The 27,832-nt window shown below is 47.1% G+C and overlaps 1 protein-coding gene across 1 annotated transcript; it reads left to right on the top strand.

Annotated features, from left to right (window-relative positions):
* Positions 1 to 27,813, top strand: LOC6599494 (Down syndrome cell adhesion molecule-like protein Dscam2). Its single transcript, XM_026993713.1, has 30 exons — positions 1 to 138; positions 381 to 502; positions 649 to 707; positions 5,896 to 5,972; positions 6,286 to 6,475; positions 9,188 to 9,353; positions 13,406 to 13,496; positions 13,598 to 13,685; positions 13,790 to 13,938; positions 14,031 to 14,154; positions 16,119 to 16,246; positions 17,086 to 17,222; positions 17,917 to 18,059; positions 19,347 to 19,508; positions 20,215 to 20,359; positions 20,435 to 20,871; positions 20,946 to 21,099; positions 22,203 to 22,320; positions 22,710 to 22,872; positions 22,938 to 23,435; positions 23,734 to 23,880; positions 24,540 to 24,692; positions 24,882 to 24,976; positions 25,105 to 26,155; positions 26,219 to 26,365; positions 26,424 to 26,758; positions 26,827 to 26,899; positions 27,172 to 27,321; positions 27,386 to 27,554; positions 27,634 to 27,813. Exons 2-30 carry the CDS (start codon positions 414 to 416, stop codon positions 27,779 to 27,781), a joined length of 5,586 nt encoding a protein of 1,861 aa, XP_026849514.1. The 5' UTR covers positions 1 to 138; positions 381 to 413; the 3' UTR covers positions 27,782 to 27,813.
* The last annotated feature ends 19 nt before the right edge of the window (positions 27,814 to 27,832 follow it).

Genomic DNA, 27,832 nt, shown 5'->3' with positions numbered 1-27,832 from the left:
GCTGAGACGAGCCAAATTGTGAATGGACTGGATCTGCAGGGACCGATATTTCTCCATGAGCCACCGCATCGCGTCGAGTTCTCAAATAATTCGGGAGGCCTCATAGAGTGCTCCGGCCATGGCAGTCCACCGCCAGAGGTAAGAACCCCGTCTGCCCTCCTGCCCTCCTGCCCTCCTGCCCACCTGGCCCTCCATTTTGCCATCGTCCCATCTTCCCATCTTAATATTGCTGTTTAATTATGCATGGCAGTGGTGCCACATTTCCCTTCTCCTGCTGCTCATTTCCAAGTTAATTGACAGGCCGACAACAACAACAAAAACCAGAACAAGAGCAGCAAACACAACAAACAAATGCCTCTCCTTTCTCTGCTTGTTTCCAGGTGGAGTGGACACCCATACCCCCCCAGCAGGATATGGTATTCCAGCTATCGAATGGCAGCATGATGTTCTATCCCTTCACCGCCGAAAAGTATCGCCACGAGGTCCATGCCACTGTCTACAGGTAAGTAATGCTCGACTACTCGTGTATTGATTACCATTTTGTGGCAAAATGTGCTTAATCCTTAATGCTTTATCCTTTATCCTCTACCCTCTATCCATTTCCACTTTCTGCTTTCTGCTTTCTGCTTTCTGGAATCCTGCCTGCAGATGCAAGCTCCGCAATCTCGTGGGCACTGTCCTCAGTCGGGAGGTTCATGTACGCGGCGGTAAGTCGAAATAAATTTTAATTAATTTAGGAAAAAATACACACACACACACACACACACACACACAACACGAACGAACGAACATTCGTGAATTTACAGCCACTGAAAGTTGATTTGTGCTGACGAAGTGAGTTTTCTGGCTTTCATCGCTTCTGTCGCTTGTTGTGGTTGTTGCTGGGGAAAACTTTGGCCTAATTGGAAAGTTTTTCGCGCTGGCCTCCGTCTCCCGGCAGCGGCAGCTCCAGCTCCAGCCCCAGCCCCACGTCGCACGTCCTGCGCCCAATTTCCGTCCTCCTCTCTCCTTCCCTGTGGAACGCCTAAAAGCAGTCAACGCAAGTTTTAATTACTATTGCTGCTGGCAAATGCCTGTCGACCAGGCGCCTGCCTGGCACTGCCCTCCAGTTTTTCTTCCTCGAAAAATGTTCGGGGAAATGTGGAAAAAAATGTAGTGCTCGACGCTAATTTGGCGCCTTAGTGTGTGAGAATTGACTTCGACTGGATGAGGGGAGCTTATACACTGCATTTTGGAGCGGGTATGTGGCGTATGTTATAGCCGCAAATCCAGATATGTGGAGATCGTTTTTGGATCCATAGGGTCCGTCTTAAGCTCTTTCCTCATCCATTAAACACAACTCACCGAAGATATAGGTCAACTATGCGTACTTTCGTGGGTACAAATCACCATAGCCTTTCCTTTTTACATCCCAAACCAACTCTACTCTTGCCCCCCATTCTAGCCCCGCTGCCTTAGCCCCACTGGCTCACACAAAAACTTTGCCTATTCTTTTGCTAAACTGCATTAATGAACTCTGAACTCTGGGGAGACCCGGCGGCGCAATCATTTTGATTGCCATCACATGTCGCATAGATTTTGCGGCTCATTGGGCTTTCATTTCAAGCGAAGAAAGCAAGAGAAATGGTTCTAGGGATAGCAATGGAACCAACAACAATTAGCAATGACCATAAAAGATATGCCATATAAATGGGTGTTTTCGCCAGAGACCAAAGGCTAATCCTCAAAGGGCCCACTTGAGTTTTGGGGGATGGCCTTTAATTAACAGGAGGATGGGAGGGAGCAGGAGCAGGAGAAGGAGTAGCACTGGCCAGGAATGGACGAAAAAAAAGGGGAATCCTGACAGATAAAGACAGAACCAAAGGGAGAGAGAGAGAGAGACCAAAGAGAAGTCAGCTCAAAGCAAAACAAATAGCACAAAGTCGCAGCCGCAAAAAAATCTAAGATAGAGAGAGTTTCACTCACGCACACACTGGCCCCACAAGCGGACACACACACATGCGTAGGGTTTTTCATGCAAAAGTTCCGGCAAAATGTCCGGCAGCCATTTTTCAACAGCTAACTCTGCAACGTTACGTATACGCCATGTCCATGTCCGCTGGCTTATTTTATTTGCGGTCTCCCCTTCATCCTTCACCGTTCACCCTTCACCCTTCACCCTTCAGCCCTCACTCTCTTTGGCTCTCTGTCTCCTTTGCAGTCTTTGTTTTTCCTTCGTTTTTATGTGTGCTAGAAATTGTTTCAGCCGCTCCACCCCCCCAAATGCCTAGCGCTCTTTCTCCACATTCCTTTGCGTGGAGGGTGTCTCGTGGAGAGCTTTCCGCTTGAACAATTTGACAGCGCGTAGATTTGGCGCAAAACGTTTTGCCTAATTTGGGGAAAAGTTCTTGGAGGGAATCTGCGATCTGCGATGGCCACGGACTAGGACTAGGACTGGGACTAGCAGTAGAGGGCCCGGACCAGGGCCATGGCCAGTAATTTTGTTGCTAATGTGGGACCCTGCCATCGCGTTGCCACATTTAATTGCCGGCGCTTAAGTTGATGTGGCGCAGGACCTGCCTTTTGTTGCCTTTCGTAATTAGCGCAACTTTGAGGCAAAAACTCTTGACAAATTCCCCCCCTATATATAATTCAGCTCAAGCTTAAACGCAATTGCTGGCATTTGGTTTTGTCAGGCCAAAAGGAACACATCCTCATTCTCGTCCTCGTCCTCATCCTCGTACTCATCTTCGGAGAGGGAAGGAGTAGAGAACTTTTCTTGACAGTGATGAATGGATGCTGGGAGCCACAAAGTTGCCGCAGCAACACGACTTTTCAGCGCTGACTTTTCCCTGCACTTTTGCATTTCATCAAACAAAAGCACACACACACACACACACACACACATCTATGCCTAAGGTGCATACCACTGAATCCTTGGAAGATTCACTATGTCCCCGTGTGTGTGTTTGTGTGTGTGAGCGAGGAAAGTTTTGTGATTGAGCTAGAAAAGTTTCCATAGTTTCCTTAGTTTTGCATGGGGCTGCCACAGCCACAGCCGCTGGCTGCTTGTGTATGAAACCTGCGTAATTTGTTTCTAATTAGTTGAATGCACATTGTTGAAGATGCCCCTCGAGCTGCTCGAGCTGCTCGAGCAATGAGCAGACAGACTGCCGAACAGGATATGCACCTCAAGGAGTTTTGCATACGCTGGAAAATGTCAGGTTCTGTTCTGCCGCTGTTTCACTTCAATCAGATGATAATTTAATAGTACCCGGAGTCCTTTCTAAAAATAAGTACGAAAATCCTCACAATAGCTTAAAATCAGCGAAAGACTGGAAGCATCCATCCGGCAGGCACATCATAAGCATAAATCCACATCCCTTTCTCGTTTGTTTTTTTGTTTTTTGTTTTTTGGAGATGGGAGGAACAACTTTCACATACACAAAAACAAAACGGAAATGAATTTCCGCATAAAATCCGAGTGCAGCGCATCTCTCTCTCTCTTTCTCGTTCCCGCTCCCGTTCCCGTTCTCGTTCTCGGTCTCTATTCTCTTAGTTTGTGCTGCGGCGACTATAAACTTAGCTTTCATACTTACTTTCCTGCCCAGCTGTCCTGTTCCTGTCCCGTCTGTCTGTCTGCTTCTCAGTCTGTCTCTTTGTCCTTTTCTGCTGCTGCGCAACATTGTTTGGGTCCTGGTTCTGGTCCTGCCTCACCATACCACACTCCATGGGCTGTCCTTCAGTTTGGAAATTTTCATGCAAAATGCAACATGAAAGGCGAAAAAAACTTTGCCACTGCCACTGCTAAAAATAGAAAACTTTTGCACCAAAAAAAAAAGAAAGAAAAGCATGACTGCCATTTGGGATCGAAGCATTTGATACCCTTGAAGGTCGATTGTTCAGATATTTGTATGGAATATAGTCGGACGACATTTATTAAACGAAATGCGGTATAAATGAGAGCCATGCAACCGCCGCTTAACAATTGTTCGTGAAAGTAAAATGTGATATATGTAGTACACGGATCTTAGGAGCTTAAACAGCTTAAAAACTGAAGAGCAGATCTCAGCGCTATTGCCCTCTAAAAAATTCCGAAATAATTGTCAGGCTGTAAGGGTATAAGGTATCGTAAGAAGGAATGGGGCTTGGGGCGAGAGCTACAGCTCTAGGCTAGGACTCAGGACTCAGGACTCAGGACTCAGGACTCCCTTCAATACAAATAATGAAGATAAAACAACAAAATTGTACTAAACTACACTGGAAATAGCAGAACAGCGCAGCAGTTGTGGCAGTGGCAGTGGCAGTAGCAGGAGCATTGGCCAGAGGAATTATAATAAAATGTTGTCACAAAGTTTCACCAACAAAAAATAAAACGGCAACAGAGTCGAATGCGGACAATAACAACAACTTTTCAAATTAAACTTTTATCCAATTTTTGAGAATCTTAAAGTTACGCCAACCAAATGCCACAAACCAGGAACAAAAACCGAAAAAATGGCCAAGCCATGCAAATTTAGTACTCGGATTTCCAATGGGAGTAGTCGAGGATCTAGGGAAATGGGGACTGGGGCACTGACGGATTGCGGGGCGAGATTTGCCCTAATCTATTTACTATTAGAGCCCCCCTTTGAACGAAGTGCTTGAACAATGGAACGCACTCTACGCACAACAGTTGAAAATTGCCTTTGTCCGTCTTAATTAATTTTCCAAATGCCATCAGCCATCAACCATCAACCATCAACCGGCAGCTTCTGGAGCCGCCGAATGCTCGGAACGCATTGCAAAATCATGGACCAAGGTGGACACTGGTCCGGAAAAAGAAAAAAAACGAGGAGGAACGGTGTGAGCCGCAGCTACGGCTGCGACTCTACCTTTATAGCCGATACTCAGTCAGTAGGGCTCCCCTCCGCCAGAGGGCGCACACATTTCACCACGAAGAGTGTGTGGGAGAGAGAGAAGGAAAATGAGTCGGAAGCCTGCTAGATATCGTCATTCTCTACGAGACTATAAAAGCTAGAGAAACCAAATTTTGTATCCATTTTTCGTATAAATGAAGAGATGCGGCCGTAGCAGCTACTTACAAAGTTCCCCCTCGTTGTTCATTGAAATATCTGAGACCTATGAAACTGAGGCGAAGCTATATAGTTCTTTACCTGTTAAAAGTTATTCCCAAGAAACACTCTACTGTAAAAAGTTTCCCAGCTTCCCTCTGAAACCCTGCTTTCATTGATTCTTAAACCACTGTGGCCTGCCTTTGGCTCGCTTGTGCCATTGTTAGGGGATCCTTGTCATTCTTAATTTGGAGCCGAGCGCTCGGCATTGGACAGCGGAGAAAGGCCAACAGAACAAAAAATCTTTAACTCAAATTGCCAAATCCAATTTTTTACCGACCTTGTCGACCGTCCCCCGCGGACCTTCCCCCGTACGAGAGCCTGCCAGCCTGCCAGCCTGCCTGCCTGCCTGCCTGCCTGCCTGACAAACGGCAACACTTTTGTTAAGTGTCACAAAATGTTGGACCCAGCTGAGGGAGTGCGGCTGGGGGCAAAAGCCGGAATTTAATGTGCCACACATATTTTTGCTGCTGTCGTAGCCCTTTTTATGGACATTAAAAATGAAAATACACAGACAAAAAAACTCCAGACCAAAGCCAAATACGAAAATAACCTTTTGGCTAATAAAAGCCAATGGCACAGGGGTCTAAACGTAATTTGTTTGCTCTGTTCCGTTACGTTCCGTTCCGTTCCGTTCCGTCCCGTTCAGTTCCGGTGTGTGCCCTTGAACCTTGACTTGTGTCAACGCTGCTTAGGCGCAATAATTCAGAAACATTTGCCCTCCTCTATTGCCCTCCTCCCACGATAGAAGATAAAAGCTCGAGCAATTTACATAAAAAATATGCTTTTTAATTCGTTCCAGTCGTCAACCAGAAGTACACGGTCCAGGTGCACGACGAGTACGTGATGACGGGGAATACGGCGGTGCTAAAGTGTCAGGTAAGCGTCAGCAAGTGCCAGAGCTCCTGCAGCCTGGAGTCTGGAGCCTGGAGCCTGGCGGCTCCGAGTGAAAGTGTTTTGATCTGCATTCCCACTCCGATTGCGCCACAAAATTCACTTAGCAGATAAATCTCATTTTGATAGCCCAACCAGGGCTCGTCCTGTCATCAAATTTGGTTATCCCACGCCCTGAGGCGGGGTTCTGCTGACTCCTTCTGCAACTGCTACTCCTACTCCTACCCCATCGATTCGCTCTGTCTATATATCCTGTTTATTATTACACCACCATTGCCATCGCCATCGCCACCACCAGGTACCCAGCTACATGTCGGAATTTGTAATGGTCACCGCCTGGGTGCAGGACACGGGCATGCATCTGTATCCGAACACGGACATCGGCGGCAAGTACACGGTGCTATCGAACGGCGAGCTGTACATAAATAATGCGGGGCCCAATGATGCGTACAAAACCTACACATGCCGCACTGTAAATAGACTGACAGGTACGTGATAATCGCATTTCGTAGGTTAATCGTCCGGCTGAGCGATGCATGAATACGCCACGCCGCTGACTACGTAGAGTCAGGACGCTGTAGCCAGAAACAGAGTCCAGGATCCAGGGTCCAGGGTCCAGGGATCCTGTACTGCTGGTTCCAGCTATAATTACGTTGAATAAATAAGCAATGAACAGCATTTTGACCAGGGAGGCGTGTGGGGATGTGCGTGTGGACCACCTGACCGGGTCAATTAAAGAGATTTCAGCAACACCCCCTATCCTATTAAATCGAAAGCTTCTTATGGTCATAATGTTGGCCACAGATGGAACATTTATCTTTGGCATAATTCCCATTGAAATTTAATTGCCTGGCCAGAGAAAGATAGTTTTCGCTTCGCTCCTTGCCCCAGAGGAAGGTATAGTTTTCCCCCCAATTTTAGCCAGAGAATGAAACAGTTTTTCCCCCTCTTTAAGCCTCAAAAACATATAGTTTGATCCCCTCTATCTCTCTGTCTCTCTGTGTCTCTGTCTCTTGGCCGAAAGTCAATTTGTCGTTTTGTGCATAATTTATGATGCGTGACATTCAATCGCCGGTCGGAAAAAGGGCATTGAGCTTTTCCCTGAGGACTTTTGCTTGAAAATGCTTTTGCTGTTTCCAGCAACGCACACATAAAAGATGTCTGTGATGTCTACAGTCAATACGTGAGAGATCTTAGGAGATACATACATATGTACCAACACATATGAAATTCCATGTGTGTCTGCTGGCTTATTTGAAGTTTATTGTGTGTGAAAATGCGCTTAAGCTGAATTTCTATTAGCCTTTGTGCCGCATATTTCACATCATCAATCAACACGATAAAAGTTCGAAATTCCCCCCAGTTCGGAGTTTTACGTTACCTTTTTCCGCTCCCTTTTCTTTTCTTTTCTTTTCTTTTCTCTTCCGTTCCGCTCCATTCCTTTCAATCTTTGCCGTATGTGCGAGGGAGATTGTATCTGTAAATGTTTGCATTGTTTGCTTGTCGTTTATTTGCAGTTCATTTCTCGGTATGCATCTTGAAAGTTGAATTTATACATTTTCCTGCTACATTTTCAGGTGGTGGCTGCCATTTGCGGTTGCCATTTCCCCCAATACCATCTCCATCTCCACCACCACCGCCACCACCGGCACCACCGGCACCACCGCCACCACCACCACATGCACATCCACTTGCACATCTACATGCACATCCACATCCACATCCACATGCACATCCTATTTTCGCCTGTTGTTTGCCTAATTAATCAAATTGAATTGAGCCACAAAAACCGCAAGTTGCACTACAGTTTTGGCCGTAAAAGCAGCGGGAAATATGAGCTGCATATTAATTGGGGGGGAGTTGGTAGTCGGCTGCAACAGCAAACAACAATGCCACCTGCCACTCCATGGCAACCACTGGAGCAGCCACTGGGCTTCGAGTGCCACTCATTAAAAGTGTAACATGAGCCGTGGGTTCGTTACGGCCATGGACTGGCATCGAGGATGATGTTTGGCGGAGTATTCATGACTAATTCATTTATCGCACAGACCAGAGCGCTGAGGGCTCTCTCCCTCTCCCTGTCCCTCTCCCTGTCGCTCTCCCTGTCCCTCTCCCTGTCCCCCTCCCTGTCCGTCTCTCTGTCTTTCCCGCATAATTACAATTTAAACCCAAAAATCCATTTATTTAGCCAACAATGAAGCGAAGCCAAAAACACAATGCAAAACCCAAGGCCCAAACCCGAATGTGGAACAATGGAAGCCATAATGAAGCTATCCGAATAGTTGAAAATTGAATTAGTTTTCGCTCTGCATAACATATACAGGACTTCCTTATGGCTGGGACGGGGCCAGAGTTTTGCTGTGATTTGGAGGCCACAGAAAAAGGATGTTCGGGAAAGAAATACAAGGAAATATTAAAGTCCTGTGATGTGATGGCAGGTGCTTCCCTCTGTCCAAGCAATCAACTTGATTGCTTTCATTTTCTTTCAATTAATTAAAAATATACTGTACCTACACCTACCTACATACCTTTGTACATATGTATATATGCAAAAAGTAAACACATTGAGGTTAAGCGATGGTCCGCAGGATTTGCACCATAAATTCAGTGGCACGAGCCCGCCTTAAATCTAAGTAAATGCCACTGGGGCAGGGGGGGCCACATCACTTGAGTCTTTCTATACCCGACACTCAAAATTAGTACAGGGTATATTCGATTTGTGGGGAAAGTGGATGTGTGCAACGCCCGGAAGGAAGCGTTTCCGACCCCATAAGGGATATACATATATTCTTGATCAGCATCAATAGCGGAGTCAATTGGGCCATGCCTGTCTGTCCATCTGCCCATCTGTCCGTCCCGATGAGCGCCTAGATCTGAGAGACTATATCTGGCATATTCCGCATCTGGATCAGATCGGATAGCAAATGTTGTGGCTTTACAACGCCGCGGCGTCCATGCGTTTACTCATTTCTCATTTTCTATCTCTCTCTCTCTCTCACACATTCTTTGTAGTGCAGTGTATGTGCCCTCTGGTGGAGGGGAGCCATGCTGACTTAGTTTCGGGCTATAAATGTAGAGTCGCGGCCTTAGCTGCGGCTCACAACGTTCCCCCTCGTTTTCGCATATTTTTCAACCTTCTCCCTCTCTCTCTCTCTCTCTTCCTCTCTCTCTCCTGCTTCCCCACTCCGCGGCACACACAGGTGAAATACAAATTTCAACATATCCTGGCCGCATTATTGTAACGGAGCCCAAGGGCATGGTACAGCCGCGCATCAACGTGGAGAAGCATTCGATGCGGCATGTTGTCCTTAATGGCCAAACAACGTTGCCGTGCATAGCTCAAGGACATCCGGTGCCAACATATCGGTGAGTAGCAGTAGCAGTAGCAGTAGCATGCAACACACAAAACACACACACCACACACACACCACACCACACCACACAACACCGAAAAAATCCAACAAAAATATCGCGACAACAGCTTGAAACACGTGGCCATGTCACAGGACACAGCTGTGGCCGTGACTGGTCCTGGGAGATGGAGTGGGAGTGGGAATGGGAATGGGAATGGGAATGGCCATGGGGGTACGGGGCTGAAGGACGAGTCGGAGTCCCGTCACGGGGCCATGCTCGGTCTCCATCCAGACCCCATCTCAAAACCGAACCCAGAACCGCAGTTGGCGCGCACTTTATGACAATGTGAAATATTTAACGCTTTTCCCAAAAAATCCACAATAAATGAGGAAGTAAATCTGGGCCGCAGCGCCGAATCGCTTGATACCCTTAAAGATTGAGAGGTCGTGTGGAGACGCTGGAATATATGAGCTTTGATTCTATGATTGTGATGGATGTAAATATTGTATTAGGACCCCAGTGAGCAGTATTTTACCGGGACTATATTCAAAAACGAATTAGTTTTTCTCACAAAGACTTCGATTTCCCCCGACTGTTTTCATAAAAAAAGCATGTTTTATTGTTCTGAGGGTATAGTTTTCAGAAACCCAGACAGTTGATAGAAGGACCCGCATTGTGTGTCTGACGATACAGGGCTGTTAATGCTTTTCAGGAATACATATATCTTTAAAAGGTCTTAGATGGGGCAAGGATTTCGTCGTAATCAAAATACCTTTTGCAAGGGATTGGCGCACACAACAAGCGGAAGCCAACTAAAACGAGAAACGAAAAAATAAATGCAAAAAAATAGAATCATAATAAAAATGTCAGCCAAATTGTCGAAAAATGTGGGGCGCACGGCGGCAGGGTAAATGCCCCATTGGCCTCCGCATAGAGAGTGGCCATTGGAGGTCCTTCGGGCCTCTCTATGCGATTCCCATGGGATACGGTCACCGGGAGGTAGATCTTGGCTGAGGCGCAGGATGAAGGATCAGCCAAGGCGAAGAGATTGCCAACGAAGTTTACCAAGGAATTCCTCAAACTCGATCTACCTTGACAAACTTTGAACCATAACTTCAAACTCTTCTGAGCCCAAGAACTATCCTCGGGACGCTGGAACGCCCAACCCCCCCGCTGTCTGGAGGGGCAAGGTGAACAAATGCCACTCGACTCTGCCCCGCTATGTGTTGTTTATTGAGGCACTCAGAGAGGCGTTAGTCTTGACTTGGCATTCGTTTGAGATGGGATGGGATGGAATGGGCCTCCGCCTCCCCGCGCCATGTCACAGTCATACACAAATCAATCAAATGCTGTGAAACGTTTATGGCCGAAAATGGCAAATTGCTTTCTGAAATGTCGCTCAAGTTTTTTAGTACTCCAAAGAAAGGAAGAAAGGAAGAAAGGAGCTGTAGCAGGAGCCAGGAGCCAGAAGCAGGCCACACCAGGAAGGACTATCACTGGACTGAACGGCCACTTTGGCACTGGGCTCATCATGGGAGATTTTCAAGTACTAAAACATGCATGAAAGATGGGGATCTGGGATCTGGGATCTGGGATCTGAGTAGGAGAGTGTGTGTCCTTGCTTTCGCCGGACGAAAAGGATGCCATGTAATATGCCATTGTAGCACGTGTCTGCTCTCTGTCTCTCTCACGGTGTCTCTGTGTTCTGCTCCAGCTTCTCTGTCCTTCGTGGTGCATGCATAAAAAATGCGCCCAGGATATGCCACATCGCAGCGACTGGCTTTCATTTAATGTCTCCCGCTGTGCCATGCCGTTGCGCGCTCTGCCTCACTAAAAAAAAACGCTCCAAAAGAATGCTGGAGCAGCAGAGCAGCGGCAGCGGCTGCCGGATGGCAGAGGGTTTTGTGAGGCGCTGAGTTTTCTTTTCCGCTGCACTGTTTTCCCGACCTGCAGGTCGGTCCCGGTCCCGGTCCCGGTCCCAGGCTGCTGTTGTTGTTGTCTTTTTGTTGTGTTTTCCTCCTGCTGATGCTGTTGGTTTCCCTTTTCCTTTTGCTTTTCCTCATAAATGTGAAAATAGTTGAAACTTTGGGGGTTCCATTCTGCTGCCATCTCTCTCTTTCTGTGTCTCTAGAAATATTTGAAATCATTTTTTATGAGGCATTTGTTTCGCTGACATCTCTTTTGTGGCCGGAACTCCTGTTCTGGCAAGAATTTCGGGCACAATCCTCAGGCACACAGACACACAGACACACAGACACACAGGCAAACACACACACAGAGGAGCCGTCAAAGGCATATTAATTCAGTTGTTGATAATCACTGACCATATTTCGTATTGAACTGCATTTCATATGCAAATCGCTGAGAGCCCATCTCCTCGTTCCGTATCCTCTGTGTAGCATATGTGTGTGTGGTGGCGAGAGTCACCTCATCCTCCTCCACCTCCTTCTCCTCCTCCTCCACCTCCTCCTCTTCCTCACCCTCCTGAAAGCCCCCCATCTTCTGCAGCTTCTGCTCGTTGGATGGTTCGCATTTTCCATGATTTTAATTAAGAAATGCCATGCCGGGGGGCCCATGCAATGCACATGCCTTTGCCATAAGACGGGAAATGCACTCAAGTGCAATTAAAGCCAAATTAAAATCAATAACTTTTATGGAAAAAATCCCCCCACATTCAGAGTTGTGTTGCAGTTGCAGTTGCTGTTGCTGTTGCTGTGGCTGCCTCGAGGGGTGGGCGTGGCAGGCATCAAACAGATTATGACACGCACGCCCGATAAAACTGCATTTCCTCTGTTGATTTACGCAATTGAGATATTTTTTCAGAATTCAATTTCTTGCATCGGGAAATGCGTTCAAAGTTGGGTGGGGAAATGGGTGGAGTAGCCACAGGAGATACCCTTTACTGAGGGATAAACCAAAATCGAGAACAAAGTAGTCAAATCCATCCTTCATTTAAAGGGATATAAAGTGGTGTAAGGTGATGAGGTACACGTTATAAGGTATGATTCCCTAAAGGAAACATTTAGCAAGAGCATTTTGTATAAAATGGAGGCCAGGCCAATACTTGGCAGCTATTTGGCAAGCTGCTAGTCTGCGGGGCTGTGCTCCGAGCACCTGGTAAATCCTACACTGAGGATACTGGAGGGTGGGAGAACAGAAGTGAAAATAAACTCAAATTTCCCCATACAAAGATGAAGTACATTGAAAAAAGGAATAATAGGGAATAATTGAAACACAACTATCGAAGAATCTTCCCAACCAAAAGTAGGTCCAATTAACCTATCCATATGCCCCATCAGTCCCTCAATCCGATCATGAATACCCCATAACTAAGGCAGAGCAGAGCATATGCATATATGAATAAAAATCACTCGTCCTCCTGCCTGCTCGACCACTTCCCATCGTTATCCCCACTTAAATGCAATCAGTTTTATGAACTATAGAAATATATTTGAACAGCCTGAACGGCCTTCAACACGGGCGTAGCCAGGACTTCGCGAAGGGGGCAACGGATTTCTTTCCATGCGTGATTTCTACGCATAATATAATAATGTTATACATACATATTTACATATATGTACATATGTATTACATATCGATTCGGGAAAACATATCAAGTAAATTAAGCAAAGACAATCTTTTTTTAATATTTAGCTTCCCCCTCCTTGGTACGCCTTTGGCCTTCAATCTTACCGCCCCAACCCCTCTCAACAGTCGCCCAATCAAGGCTACGTGCAGCATAATCGAAAAGAAATTGAATGAATCGAAATTATTGATAATTCAATCTTCATTTTCAATTTGTTTAAAGCAACAGAAAAACAAATGCCAAAATCGTTGGCAAATAAACGAGAAACGAGAAACGAGGAACGAGGAATGAGGGACGAGAATTCCACGATTTCCCAGCCATTTCCCCCAATCCATTTCCATTTCCCCCTTAGAGCTGTTTGTCTTTGCCTTTGTCCTGAGTTCCGAGTTCCGAGTCCTTTGTTTGGCTAGCATTTCATCGCATGTTTCTTCATTCTCTGGCATGTGCCTGTGTCCGTGTCTGTGCCGTCGTCCTTCAGGTGGTTCAAGGAGGAGAACGAGCAGCTGCTGCCTCTGCAGCTCAGCGAACGCATCACCATCGTATCCGCCGGATTGCTGAAAATCACCAAGGTGCGTAGGCTCTCCTCTACCTCCTCTATACCCAGAACGAAAAAGAGCCAGGAGGAAACCCCAGCCCCCTGCTGATTGCCAATTGATTTCATCCATTGCAGGCACGTCTCGAGGATAGTGGAAAATATTTGTGCTGGGTGAACAATACGGCTGGCGAGGAGACCATCCAAGTGTCGCTAACGGTGACAGGTGAGTGTGTCTGCCTGTGGGGGGAAAAGTGTGGTGAAGGATGTACAGCAGATAGATAAAGAGTGCGACTACCTTCTCCATACATTAACATCCCATATCTGCAGCTCCTCTGACGGCCCATCTGCAGCCACAGGTGCAGACGGTAGATGTCGATAAGGATGCGCAATTCCAATGCATTGTCTCTGGCCATCCGGTGCACGATGTGAACTGGTTGCACGATGGCAAGCCCATACTCAGGGACAATCGTGTGGAGGTAAGACACATTTCATATTCCACATTCCACCTTCCACCTCTCTCAGGCACAATCAATTAGTTCCCTTAACAATCATTCATCTATGCGCACAGATCCTCACCGATCCGCCACGTTTGATCATCAAGAAGGTGCAGAAAGAGGATCCTGGCATGTATCAGTGCTTCGTCTCCAATGAATGGGAACAAATCCAATCGACGGCCGAACTCCAGTTGGGCGGTACGTAATCATATCGATAACACACACATCTACTAATATATTTCCCATCGAGTTGACTATTAATAACCACTTATGACCGCACACACAACCGCCCACCGCACACCGCACACCTCCCCCTCCCCCTACTCCTACATCTCAATCAGCAGCGTAATTTCCTCCTCGAGAGTGAATGCCATTGCTTCTCTCTGTGCTGTAGAATGGCGACGGCAGACCGCAGACCGCAGACCGTAGACCGCACAAATAAATGTTTGTCATAATTGCATTTCATTATTTTCTAATTTAGCAAATTGCTAACATTTTTCAACGAGCCAGAGAGAGGATGCCACCCATAACAAATCACAGTGGAGCAACAGTAATAGCCACAGCAACAATGAGAGTAGAGGCTGCCTGCCCATAAAACGCAGCGACGACGACTTAATTTTATTACCAGCACTAAAAATCTAGCCGCACTAAACACTAAACACAGCGGGGGTGGGTGCCAGTGCCAGTGCTAGTGCCAGTGCCAGTGCCAGTGAGAGTGCCATGGGGGAAGCAGGATGTGGGTGGAGGAGAATGTATCGTTTAGCAGCCTTAGGGGCATACATACATACATATGTATATGTAGGGACAATCACTCGCACAGTAATACAGATGACAGAGCGGTTTATGCGTTGCCTATAGAGCGATTAAAAAAGATCGTTAAAGGAAGGAACGGTACCGATTACTGATTTCCGAAGATTTCCATTAAAAAGTATAAAATGAAGAAACTTTGGAAAATTAAATCCCACATGAAAGATACCATTATATTCTTTTGCCATTTGGTAATCAATTTATGTGCCCCCAATTCAAGTTTTCAGATACTTACACAGGAAAAAAGCATATGCCACTTTTCAATAAGGATATCTTCCATCAAACACCATGTCGCCGATTGAGCATTTCCACATTCAAATTGTTTCCTCTATCTGCAGTACTTCATCGCAATATCTCATCGCGTATAAACATAACAGCAGGAAAAGCAGCAGCAGCAGCAGCAGCAGCAGCAGCAGCAGCAGAAACATTCGCGCTTTGTCGCTTTGGCAACATTTCGTGATTTGCTTTTAGGCGCAAACGGAAATTGATTTCGATATATTATTGGCATGCTTCGCACACAGTTCAGTTCGTTGGTGCAGAGAAAGGGGGCGGTCTGCGGGCATAGGGGGTTGCGGGCTGCGGGTTGCGGGTTGCAGGGATAGCCAGGAAGAGGAAACGCTGCTTTCTTTTCGCCTTTCGGTGTTGAGAGCCCTCCCCTCCACCACCAGGATTCACACCACATGCTAGAGGGAAAACCCAAGCGCCATTAAGCGGCCGGATATGGCAGCAATTGTGTCAACGCTGCAGCTCTATGTGTGTGTCTGTGTGTGTGTGTGTGCCCGCATCTGTGTGAGTGAGCAAATAAATATGGCAGCTTATAACTGAGAATGTCAGGCGATGATATGCGATGACTATTCTAGCCGAAAAATCCATTGCATTGCGCCGAAAACGGAAATTGATACAATTTTCATCAGCTGGATAGCATTTGCTGTCTTGTCAAATGCATTTTCCGTTTCGCCTTGGAAAAGGAAAAGGATAAGGAAAAGCGAAGGGAAAGCCAAAGGAAAACGAATGGAAACTAAGGAAATGCGATGGTAGGGATACAAGTGCAAATGTGGTTTTGGCTCTGAGAGAAATGATTCAATAGAGAGATGGAGTGCTGCAGTGCTGCCGTGCTCCAAGTACTGGGAATCTGTGGGCGAACTGTTTGCAGATGGATATTTTGTGTTTAAGGATTTTAAAGAATGAAAGGGACTTCTCATCATCATAATGAAAAAGTGTAACCATCAATGCACACACATGGCACAGAGCAAAGCCTTTTTCCATCATTAATGAAACTTCTCTTCCTCTCTTCATTTGAGCAGAGTTCTAAACTCGTCTCTTTTCTCCTCTGCGTTCATTTCTGTTCATTTTAGATGCTTCACCGGAACTACTTTATTGGTTTTCGGAGCAGACGCTGCAGCCGGGACCGACGGTATCATTGAAGTGCGTTGCCACCGGAAATCCACTGCCGCAATTTACATGGTCTCTGGACGGATTTCCGGTAAGTTAAGCCACCAAACTCCGCCGCAAGTTGAGCCCCCATTTAGCATAGCCATAGTCATAGTCATAGCTATAGCAGGAGGCGGAAATGCAGGCAGGCAGCGTTTCCGTTTCCGCTGCTAAGAAGTTGCCATAGTGCCAAAATATTCGGCATCGAGCACAGCAAAGCACAGCACAGCAGGGCAGAGCAGAGCAGAGCAGAGATATTTGTCACAGTTACAGTTACAGTTACAGTTACAGTTACAGTCACAGCTATCGCAGTTCATCTCTGACTTCCTCTCTGGCCACCATTCGGCCCAAGCGAGAACATGCATAAATGTTTTAGGAACCAAAAAACCCCTCACAGAGCAAAACCCCTTGTTAGCCAGGGCTCGGCTCTAGTGCATACTTGGGATTCCCAAGCCTTTGGGTTTGCCCCTTTTGCCTTTGCTTTTGCTTTTTGGAGCACTCGAATTTTTCGTTTCTAAGAATTTCTCTTGCCTTTTTTTCCAAGGATTTGTTTCGTTTATTTGCATAAATTTTCATTTTCTTGGGAGCCTTTTTCCCCACTTCCACTTCTACTCCTACACCCTCTACACTCTCTGCTTCCCTCTCTTTTTGTGTGTTTCCTCTCAAGGCTTTCCACTTTTACGTAGTGCAAATTTTATGCAATTTCAATCAATTCGATTTACATGAATTTTTCATTTTACCTCCGCTTCAATCTGCAATCTGCAATCTGCTCTCTGATTTCACCAGCAACCGGAGAGAGTAGAGAGTAGAGAGCGGATAGTGGATAGTGGAAAATGTTTTGCTAATTGGCCCACTTTGATAACGTGTTCCTTTAACCACTCCACTCCACAGATTCCAGACAGCTCGCGCTTTTTAGTGGGTCAATATGTTACCATCCACGACGATGTCATCAGCCACGTGAATATATCAAATGTCAAGGAGGAGGACGGCGGCGAGTATACCTGCACGGCCCAGAATGCCATTGGCAAGTGAGTAGAAGCCATAGACATAGCCTCTGCAGCAGCAGCAACAGCAGCAGCAGCAGTACGAGCATCAGTTCCATAAATAAAACATATAGGCCTCCACTCCGATAAAAAGCATTTCCATGCTAAATCATAAATTTAGTTGTGGCATTGGGAAAAAAAAGAAGTAGGGACTGCAACTGGGAGTGGGAGTGTGCTGGTATTGTTTGCAGGCAGACGAGCGACATAAAATCCAAACAATGTGCTGAAGCAGCCGTAAGGCAACTGTTGGCAAGGGGGTTTTCAGATATCATAGTTAGGGATGGTAGACAGAATCATATCATGCACGAAAATTCCCCAACATTGATTTTGGTTAAAGCTTTAGAATGTTTTTCCTTTGGCTGTTACTGGCATTTACTAAGAGATAATCTCAGATTACGTATACGTAGATAATCCTCATAGATGATGGGATGGGTGATGTGTTCTCCGGGTTTGGGCTTCAGATGAAACTTTTAGCATTGTAGCACCAGTTTCAGATCAGGAATTAACATCGAGAACTTTGATGCTAGCTAAAGATTGATTATTTTAGAGTGCATTGCATTAGGTATGAATTTGAACTTGGTCTGAAAAATAAAACACGCTTCCATCTCCAGGTCGGCTCTAAAAATGTTCCTTTGTTCACATTTTTTTATGTACTCCCTTCCTTACTCGGATGCTCCAGGGTCTCGCATAGTGCAAAAGTGAACATCTATGGATTGCCTTACATACGCGAAATGCCAAAAATAACCGGGATCTCTGGTTCTGATTTGATTGTTAAATGTCCCGTGGCTGGTTATCCCATCGATAAAATACACTGGGAGCGAGGTAAGCATCACATACAGTATTATATCTTTATGCCCCTCTACTATATGTATGTATGTACATATATTGTAAATATGTATATTGTATATACCCGCATGACATGGCGATGCTTGCGATATACATATGTATGTATTTGGTTTCTTTTTTGGTCATTTCGTGATTTCTCTTTATGGTTATTTGCCTTTTGGCCAGAGAGTTGTTTGTTATTAAAAATGGTATGTTTGTTATTGCGCATATCAGTGAAAATTATTAAAAATACAGAATGAACGCTGCTTTTGCTTCTGCTTCTGCTACTCGTACGAGTATTCGTATTCGTACTTTTTTCTGACAGTCTGTTTTCCTTTGACTTTTTAAGCGAAATAAATTTAAAATATATATTGTTTTTTTCTATTTTTATTTGTTAATTATTATCTCCGTACGCAGTTGTCAGTGTGCCAGTGTGTGTGTGTGTGTCATCATAAATTCCTGTTTATTCTAGCTAAAAAGCACAATAATCATCACGGGGATCAGCTGGGGAGAGACAGAGGAATGCTCTTGGAAATGTCTGCATACCGGGTTGACGATGTTTGCCTAAAGCTGATAGTGTTCTGAAACAGAAAAGATACAAAGGGGGAAAGATAACTTTGAAGATGTGTATACATTGTATTGTATATAGACAGAATAGGTGTATAGACAGCTAGCCAACCATATTTAAATGAAATATTCCGTGTTTAAGCACTTTAAAATAATTTAATTGATGCAGTTCCATTTTAATATTAGCGCTTTCAAGGCTTTTCCTCTGGATTTAGGTATATAGACAGATGTATGAGTGATCGGATAGCTATGTATATATAGGTATGTATGTAGCTGGGAAGAATGAGTTATAGATTAATCGAGCGATCGATGAACCGATAGAAAAATAGATGAGATTTGTTTATGAGTACAGATAGATATATTTGTATGTGTTCCTAGATATATCTAACTCTAGACGAATGTGCGTACGTGAATATCCAGATCCAGATATTTATTTCGATTTATGGCAATTTATTTAGGACTTTTAAGCTCTCCGCAAAAGTGGGTCGTTCTGTTCTGGCCTTTTGTGAGTGTGAGTGTGAGTGTATGAAAATAAATTAAGCTCGCAAAAAGAAAAAAAAATTCAAAAGTGCCATATAGCCATAAAGTCATAAATCGCATAACTTTGTTTTATGTGAGTCCCCAAATTAATTGCCAACGCCTTGCCACGCTCTCTTCCTGCCTGCTGCTCCTGCTCGGGCTCCTGTGGCATCCTGGTCTCTTCTTCGTTCCGGGAAGATGGCCAAACGTTGCCCATAAATCGCCGACAGCGTGCCTACAACAATGGCACCTTAATTATCGAGCAACTGCAGCGCCTGGAGGATGCGGGCACGTACACGTGCATGGCACAGAACAAACAGAAGCAGACCTCGCGGCGCAACGTGGAGATCCAAGTGCTGGGTGAGTACTACACGACTAGTACTAGTGTGGCTCTGGCTCTGCTGTGGCTTTGGCAAAATGTTTTCCCAATATTTAAAATTAGAAAGTGGCCGGAGAGAGGGAGAGAGCTCTATCCTCTATACGGAGATGCAGCTGCCGTCGGAGCCGTCGGAGCCGTCGGAGCCGTCGAAGCAGTGTAGCCGTGGAGCCGTTGTCGGAGCTGGAACTGCTACAATGAAACTATTCCAATTAGACTGGCGAAACGAAACTATGCAGCCGCAACAGCAGCCACAGCCACAGCCACAGCCGGCAACTATTTTCCCAGTTAATGCACATGCAGGCGGTGGTTGGATGGATAGTGGGTGGCCAGCCCCGCAGACCCACAATGGAGTCATTGACTTTTGTGTTCTGTCTGCGACGGTTCTGCTGCCTCCACGTTTCACTCTTTATAATAATTTACTCGACTGCAGAAGCATTGGCTGCAGCAGTGGCAGCAGCAGCTGTTGCTAAGCCGCAAGTTGCATTGATGGTGCCGCGCCCCCGCCCCCGCCCAAGCCCCCGCCCCAGCCTCCGCTGTCACTGCCACTAACAGTCGCATCCTTGATTATCAGGCTCTCAGTGGGTTTTGTGCTTAAGTCAACTACTCCGGCAATTGTAAATGAGAAATGTTGCATGGTTTATGGGTTTATGGGTTTATGGTTTCCTCATGGATTCATCCCATCCACAGTGCCACCGAAAATTATGCCCATCCAGGCGATGACGAACATGCTGCGAGAGGGGATGCGAGCGGCCATCTCCTGCCAGATCCTGGAGGGAGATCTGCCCGTCAGCTTTCGCTGGGAGCGTAATGGCAAGCCCCTGATTGGAACAGGGTGAGTCTTTCGGACTTTTAGAAAAATGTATTCCTCCGAATCTGCAGCTCTATCACTCCTTTTCTATCACCCCAGCAACGAGGTATTTCGCCGTTTGGATGAGTACTCTGCCAGCCTCGTCATCGAGCACATTACCTCGGATCACTCCGGGAATTACACATGTATCGCTGGCAATGTGGCGGGCACCGAGCGCTTCACTGTGCCCCTGACCGTGAACGTGCCGCCCAAATGGATATTGGAGCCAAAGGACTCGAGTGCCCAGGCGGGGGCTGATGTCCTGCTGCACTGCCAGGCCTCTGGCTATCCCAAGCCCACCATCACCTGGAAGAAGGCCATTGGACCAACGCCAGGCGAATACAAGGACTTCCTGTACGAGCCCACCGTTCAGCTCTTCCCGAATGGCACCATCTACTTCAAGAAGATCAGCAAAGAGTCGCAGGGGCACTTTCTGTGCGAGGCCAAGAACAACATTGGCTCTGGCGTCAGCAAAGTAATCTTTCTCAAAGTGAACGGTGCGTATAGAGTGAACCCAGTCCTCCCAGCCCTCAGTCTCTGTATTCTGTATGCATATGTGTATCTTCTCTAGTGCCCGCTCACTTTCAAACGAAAACGAAACAAATCTCGGTGGCCAAGGGCAAACAGGTCCATGTGCAGTGCAATGTGCAGGGCGACAATCCCATCGACTTCAAATGGAAAATCCAGGCAACGCAACAGTATCTTGACGAGTCGCTGGATTCACGGTAAGAGTGGTGTGTTTCCCTCTTCCCACTTCCCACTTCCCTCTCTCCTTCCCCCTCCCACCGAATCTAGAGCCGGGGACTACTTTCCCCCATTCCTACGATGTCTGCGTGTCTGGCGAAATCAATTCCAAGTCGATTGCAAACAACAAATTGCTTTTAATTAAAAGAGTTCTCTGTCGGGGGTTTCGGTTTGTAGCGACTGCAATTGGAACTGGGATTGGCATTGGGTTTCAGATTGGAGCTTCAGATTGGAGGAATGGAACTGGGGGCCAAGGTCTAAATCAAATTTTGCCAGGAGTGAAAATGCGTCGTCGCCATGTGTGTGGTGTGTCTCATATGTCTCCTATTCTTGAAATGAGAATGGGATTCAGAACTTTGATATTGATATTCCGAGATTTAATCAATGTTTTTGTGCCAGTCGTAAAGATGGCTATGACTTCGGCTTGCCGTTGGTCATTTTCACTAGCGATTTTACTTTTGGATAGCCTGAGAATCCGCTCTGGTTTTCCTCCCACTTGTGTGGGTACTACATATTTGTGTATCGTAAGTGTTTTAATGTATGTGTATTTCCGGCTTTCTCTTTTCTTCATTCCCCTCTCCTCTGCATTACGACACTCCACCTGCCACATGCCACCCGTGCCCATGCTCGTGCCCGTGCCCGTGCCCGTGTGCCTACCGCCTTCTGCTCGACAAACAACAACTGAATGCATGCGCGCTGTATTTATATATGCCATTTGTACACGCACACTGTGTGTGTGTGTTCTTGTGTGTGCGCGTGTGTTTCGGCCTCGTACGTCTTCGTCTTTGTCAACAAAACTACAACTAAAAAACTGAAAAAACTACAACAACTACAACAACTGGGACGGCTGGTACTGCTGCCACTGCTGTGACTGCTGCAACGTGGAAAACATTGTTATAAAATTGCATTGCACCGCTCACGTTGCGCAAACACGTATCCACCGTACACATCCGTACGTATCCTCGTATCCTCGTATCTCTCGTATCCTGGTATCTGCTTCTGGGCCATCGTTTGCATGTGTCGTCGTTGTATCTCTTAAATGCATTTACTTGCATATAAATCACACACACACACACACACACAGCTACACAATAAGAGATCAAGTGCTCGACGATGGCATGGTCTCCGAATTGGGCATTTCGCACACATATCGCCAGGACACGGGCATTTATATCTGTCAGGCGAGCAATGCATTCGGACAGGTAAGTCAGGACACAGCTCCAGAGCCAATACGAGAACCAGACCGAGAACCAGCAACATCAGCAGAGATGTGGAATTGGGAATGGGAATGGAATGAGGCTGACTGGCACTGCCCTCTAAGTGATATTATTATGCATCGAATTGTCTTTAATCAAACTGTTGCTCTACTACCGCCGAACGTATAGAACGTATAGAACGTATAGAAGTGTAATAAATCACATCTCCTCTATTCAAGCGGAAAGTCTGCTCCAAGTTGCCAGGCTCCCAGTCCAATCCCATCTCGCATTTCTGTTGACCCTGCAGCAGGCTGCAGTAGCTGCTGTCATGTCCGGCGAAGAGTGGGTTACTTACGTGGGTTACTGTATATACGCTTTCAATTCAATCCAAACAGGATGAAATGTCCATTCAGCTCATTGTCCAGGAGGTGCCCGAGCAGCCGAAGAATCTTCGCATCAACTCGCAGCAGTCGCGCAGTCTGCAGCTCACCTGGAGCCAGCCCTTCGCTGGCAACAGTCCCATTGAGGAATATCACATTTACTACAAGCAAATATCAGGTGGGAACAAATTTTCAGTCCTCTCCATATGAATTCCTCACTATTTAAAAAAGTTTTTGTGACAGATATTTGGCAAAATGCCGAACACATCACCATAACGGGTGCCCAGACGGTGGTCAACATCCAGCAGCTGCGTCCCGCCAAGGCCTACCACATACGCATGTCGGCGGAGAACAAGCTGGGGGCCTCCGAGTTCTCCGAAGTGGTGCAGGTGACCACCCTGGAGGAGGTGCCTTCGGGGCCGCCGCTGGCCGTGCGAGCCGAGGCCAAGAGCTCCACCGAGATCTCTGTCAGCTGGGATGCACCTGAGCGGGATCACTGGAACGGCATCCTGCTCGGCTACTATGTGGGCTACCAGATGTCGCTCACGCCCGAGGACAAGGAGGTCAATCCCACGCAGGGTTTCAGCTTCAAGACCGTGGAGGTGCGCTCCCATTTCGGCGGCGAGACGGTCCTCAGCAACCTGAACAAGTTCACCCAGTACCATGTGATTGTCCAGGCCTACACCAGCCAGGGCAGTGGTCCTCCCAGCAAGGAAATTGCCGTCCAAACAATGGAGGACGGTAAGAGTCGGGTGGGAAATGGACACGGACACAGACACGGACACAGACACAGACACGGACACGGACACGGACATGGGGCTGTGGTCCGGTCTGGTCTGGTCTGGTCTGCCTGCTGGCATACATTGATTGGATTTGTTAATTGCCCGTGCACAAAATCTGACCCCAGACCAGGTCCAGTCCCCAGCACCAGCGGAGAGCGGAGTTTGGGGTTTGTGGGCGCCCTGCAGTCTGGGGAAAAACGTTTAATAAACTTTTCCCTCTCATTTATCCCTCCCTCCCTCGTTGAATCGCCTTGCAGTCCCCTCATCGCCGCCAGAGTCGCCGCAGTGCGATGTGCTCGGCTCCACATCGATTTACATCACCTGGTCACCGCCGGACATTGACGGACAAAATGGCAAAATCAAGGGCTACAAAGTGTTTTACATATCGATCGATGAGCTCTACGGTAAGGTGTTAATTTTTTTAACTTTTTCCTACCTTCCTGCATACTTGATATATGAGTTCTGAGTATTCTTTTGGGTTCGAGCTGCGAAGATATACATATATAATATACCCTTGCCAAAGGGTCAGTGATAGCAGAAGCTTTCAAGTTGGACTGCCAGTCGAATACGACTATGACTATTCGATCAGGGCTAGTAGATACACATATGGGCAAGGAAATGAATTAGCTATATATCTGGCAAATATCAATTTATTTGAAAGAAAAGAAGACTGAATATCAATCAGAAATATTAACTTATCCACGAGGCACAAAAGCTGTCCAAGTTTCAGCCAACATGAACATCTCTCAACTCGAGCTACGTGACTCGGAATCGCCCATCTGAACATCTGCAGAATAACCCAAGTGGCACTAGGATTTTGCTGCATTTATGCATCAGCATCAGTATCAGCATCGTCATCATCGACCATTGTGTCGATTACGAGCGCTGTGGAATGTACTTTGGCATTCCGGAGTGTTATGTGGCCAGCTTCCTTCTTCCTTCTGCGATTTATGACACTTTTCAATTAATTAGCCCACTTCGTGGCCCTCATATTTCCAATCAGCGCTAATTGTTCTCGTTCTCGTTTCTGTATCCCATTCTCGTATCGCGTACACATGCTCAGAGACCGATCCGGAGGTTGTCAAGTCAACAAATCAATACGTCACCATCGAGAATCTGCGCAAATACACAAACTACACGGTCTGGGTTTTGGCTTACACCAAAGTAGGCGATGGCATGAAAACCAAACCGTTTTATTGCCGCACCCACGAGGATGGTAAGTGGCATTCGGTTCAATGAACGCAAACGAGGTGCGGCATCGCCACCCCCATCCCCCATTCATGCAACAAGCCCCATGCCCCATGTCGATGTCATTGCCTCGGTTGCAATTTTCATGAGCTTTATATATTCATGCACATATATTTATTTCTGACGCCTTTCATTGCAATCGTGGAATGGAATGCAGTGCCCTCCGCCCCGCAGGCAATCAAGGCGATACCCGCCTCCAGCACGAAAATCATCATATCATGGCTGCCCCCGGACCTCCCCAATGGTGACATCGTAAGTAGACAATCCCCTGCCTCTGGCCCTACCCCGCCTAATTAGGCGACAGTTGAAGGGCCCCCCTCATCATTCATGGTAGAGCTGCTTGCTCTAAGACCTCTCACACCATCCGTTTCCCTTTGCAGACGGGCTACACCTTTTACATGTCCATGCTGGAAGGTGGCCGAGAGGAGGGCACCCACAAGAGACTGCTAGGACCCTATGTGGAAATGCACGAGACGGTCCGCACCCAGGAGTCGGCCACGTACCAGTTCTGGCTCACCGCCTCCACGAAGATGGGCGAGGGCGAGAAGACGCAGGTGGTGACAGTGCCCCCAAACAACAAGGTGCCCGCTCGCATTGTGTCCTTCAGCCAGAGGATTGTCACGCCCTGGAAGGAGCACCTGGAGCTGCCATGTCGCAAGGTGGGGGCCCCGGCGCCGGTGACAATCTGGCGACAGGATGGCCACAACATGGAGACGAGTGCTCGGAAGACCATTGCCAAGAACGGGACACTCTACATGAAGGAGTGCCAGGCGAGTGATGCGGGCAACTACACGTGCAGCGTGGAGAACACCTGGGGCAAGGACGAGATAGTGTACAACATTGTGGTGAAGGTGCCACCCGAGGCACCCAATTTGACGGTGATCAACGCCTACACGGACAGCCTGCACCTGGAGTGGATGGACAACAGCCATGGGGGCAGTCCCATACTAGGCTACGTGATCAACTACAAGCGGGACAACGGCGACTGGGAGGAGCTGCAGGTGGATGCCAAGACCAATTCCCATCTGCTCAGCAATCTCTGGTGCGGCACCCGCTACCAGCTCTACATTACAGCATATAATAAGATCGGCACCGGGCTGCCCTGCGACATTGTCAACTCTTACACCAAAGGCAATCCACCCGTACAGCCGAAGCACTCGCAAATGATCACCAACAACTCTACAAGCGTGACCTGCTGGCTGGACTCCTGGGGGGATGGTGGCTGTGGCATCCTCTACTTCATGATCGAATCGCGTGTCTATGGTAGATCTTCTTGGAATGTGGTATCCAATCATATCCCTCCCACGGAAAGAATCTACACGGTCAGCGACCTAATTCCCGGTACGAAATATCAGCTGAAGGTGACGGCCCACAATAATGCGGGATCCACGACAGCCATTTACAACTTTACCACGCTCTCCCCTCAAGGAGGTATGTCTCAGAACGGTGATCATCACTGAGCGGTACCTCCATTACAAACTCACCTCCTTTCAGTTCTCTACAACAACGATCACTCCACACCTGTCTCCCACCTGAGCGATCTGCCATTCTATGCGAACTTCAAGCTGCTGCTTCCCATCTGCGTCTCCCTGCTTATGCTGCTGGCCCTCATCGGAGCTGCTTTGTTTCTTCGCAAGAGAAGTATGTCCGGGTTGGAGCTCTATAAGCGACAGTGACTAATAATTGTAATCTCCGACAGAACTCAACAACCAGGCCCGCCTGGCCAGCTCTTCTATGTCAGAGTCCCCATCGCTGGCCAACCTACAGAACAAACAGAACCGAGATCAGCAGTATCTGGCAGTGCGTTGCAATCCGGGCCCTTCGCAGCCCCGTGGCTCCAACTCCAACGATTCGGGCAGCTTTGGCAAGGCGGAGGGCAACGAGTACATCGAAGATATCTGTCCCTATGCCACTTTCCAGCTGAACAAACAGACCTACAGTGAGAGCTCGTACAGCGGCAATGTCTACAGCGGTCCGTACCATTCCGTGCGCGGATCCTTTGTCTACCACGATGTCAAGCCGGAGAGCTATCATGTGAGTGAATGTGGGGGCTTATGAGCTAAGGAGTATTCTTAATGCAGAATTTAATCCATCTGCTCTAGTCCAAGGAGCCGGAGTACACAAAGGTGCGCCGAAAAGTGGGCCGCCTCCGAGATCCCCATTCGGAGAGTCAAGGTATGGATTCATTGTCATTTCCTCTCTCTCGTATCACTGCCCATGCCCACATTCCCAGCCAGGTTTAGCTTTAGCTTTAAGCCAAATTTAATCATTATTCGCCACCTCATATGATCATCCCCCATGATCCGTTGTTGTCCTTATTTAACTCATCTCTTTCTCATTGCTCTCAACGTTCTCTCCATCCCACACATTCAAACCAAACCAAACCTCATCTCGAAAAACAAACCAACAAACAACGTACAACTCCATCGATCGTACTAAACTTTTAGAATCGGACAATCCAGGTTCCACAGATTCCGAAGTTAGGAAAATCCTAACGCTTCACATACCAATTACAGAATATGACACACTCGGCTCCGAGTCCGACAATGATGTGTCTGCACGCGCTCTAAACTCGGCCAAGTATCGCGCCCAACGCGGTGAGTGCTTGTCTGCGTCCTTGAATCGCCCAATTTACAAATCGATCCTTATTACTGCCATTAGATACCCAAGATGAGACCTCATCCTCATCGGAGACCACACCCACAAGCATGACCCGGAAGTCAAAGCCTCCGTTTGCAGCCCGAAAGCCGGGAAAGCCCGGCACCAGCGGCAAGCGACACGTGCGAAGTTCCAGCGGCTATTCGAGCCACAATGAAGAAACTACTTTTAGGTAAGCCAGCCATCGTCCCGAGTCGAATATTAGCTGTTTCCGCTATATGTAGTACATAATTAGAACCCTGTACGTTTAGCATATCCAACTATCCACCAAACTATCAGGACCACATAAATCCACCAGCTCGTTTTTCGGATGCCAACGAGAAATCAAAGACACAGACGTCGCCACGTATGCGTGCCAATCAGAAACTACAGCGGGAAGCCTTCCAGATCAATGTCTAAGGCCCTAAAGAATGAATGGATCTAGTTTTAGAGATAATACTTATATATATA

The sequence above is a fragment of the Drosophila persimilis genome, unplaced genomic scaffold, assembly GCF_003286085.1.
Source record: "Drosophila persimilis strain 14011-0111.01,24,50 unplaced genomic scaffold, DperRS2 tig00000868-arrow-arrow-pilon, whole genome shotgun sequence".
Lineage (NCBI taxonomy): Eukaryota > Metazoa > Arthropoda > Insecta > Diptera > Drosophilidae > Drosophila > Drosophila persimilis.
The sequence above is the reverse complement of the archived record's forward strand: the minus strand, read 5'-3'. Positions and strand labels throughout refer to the sequence as shown.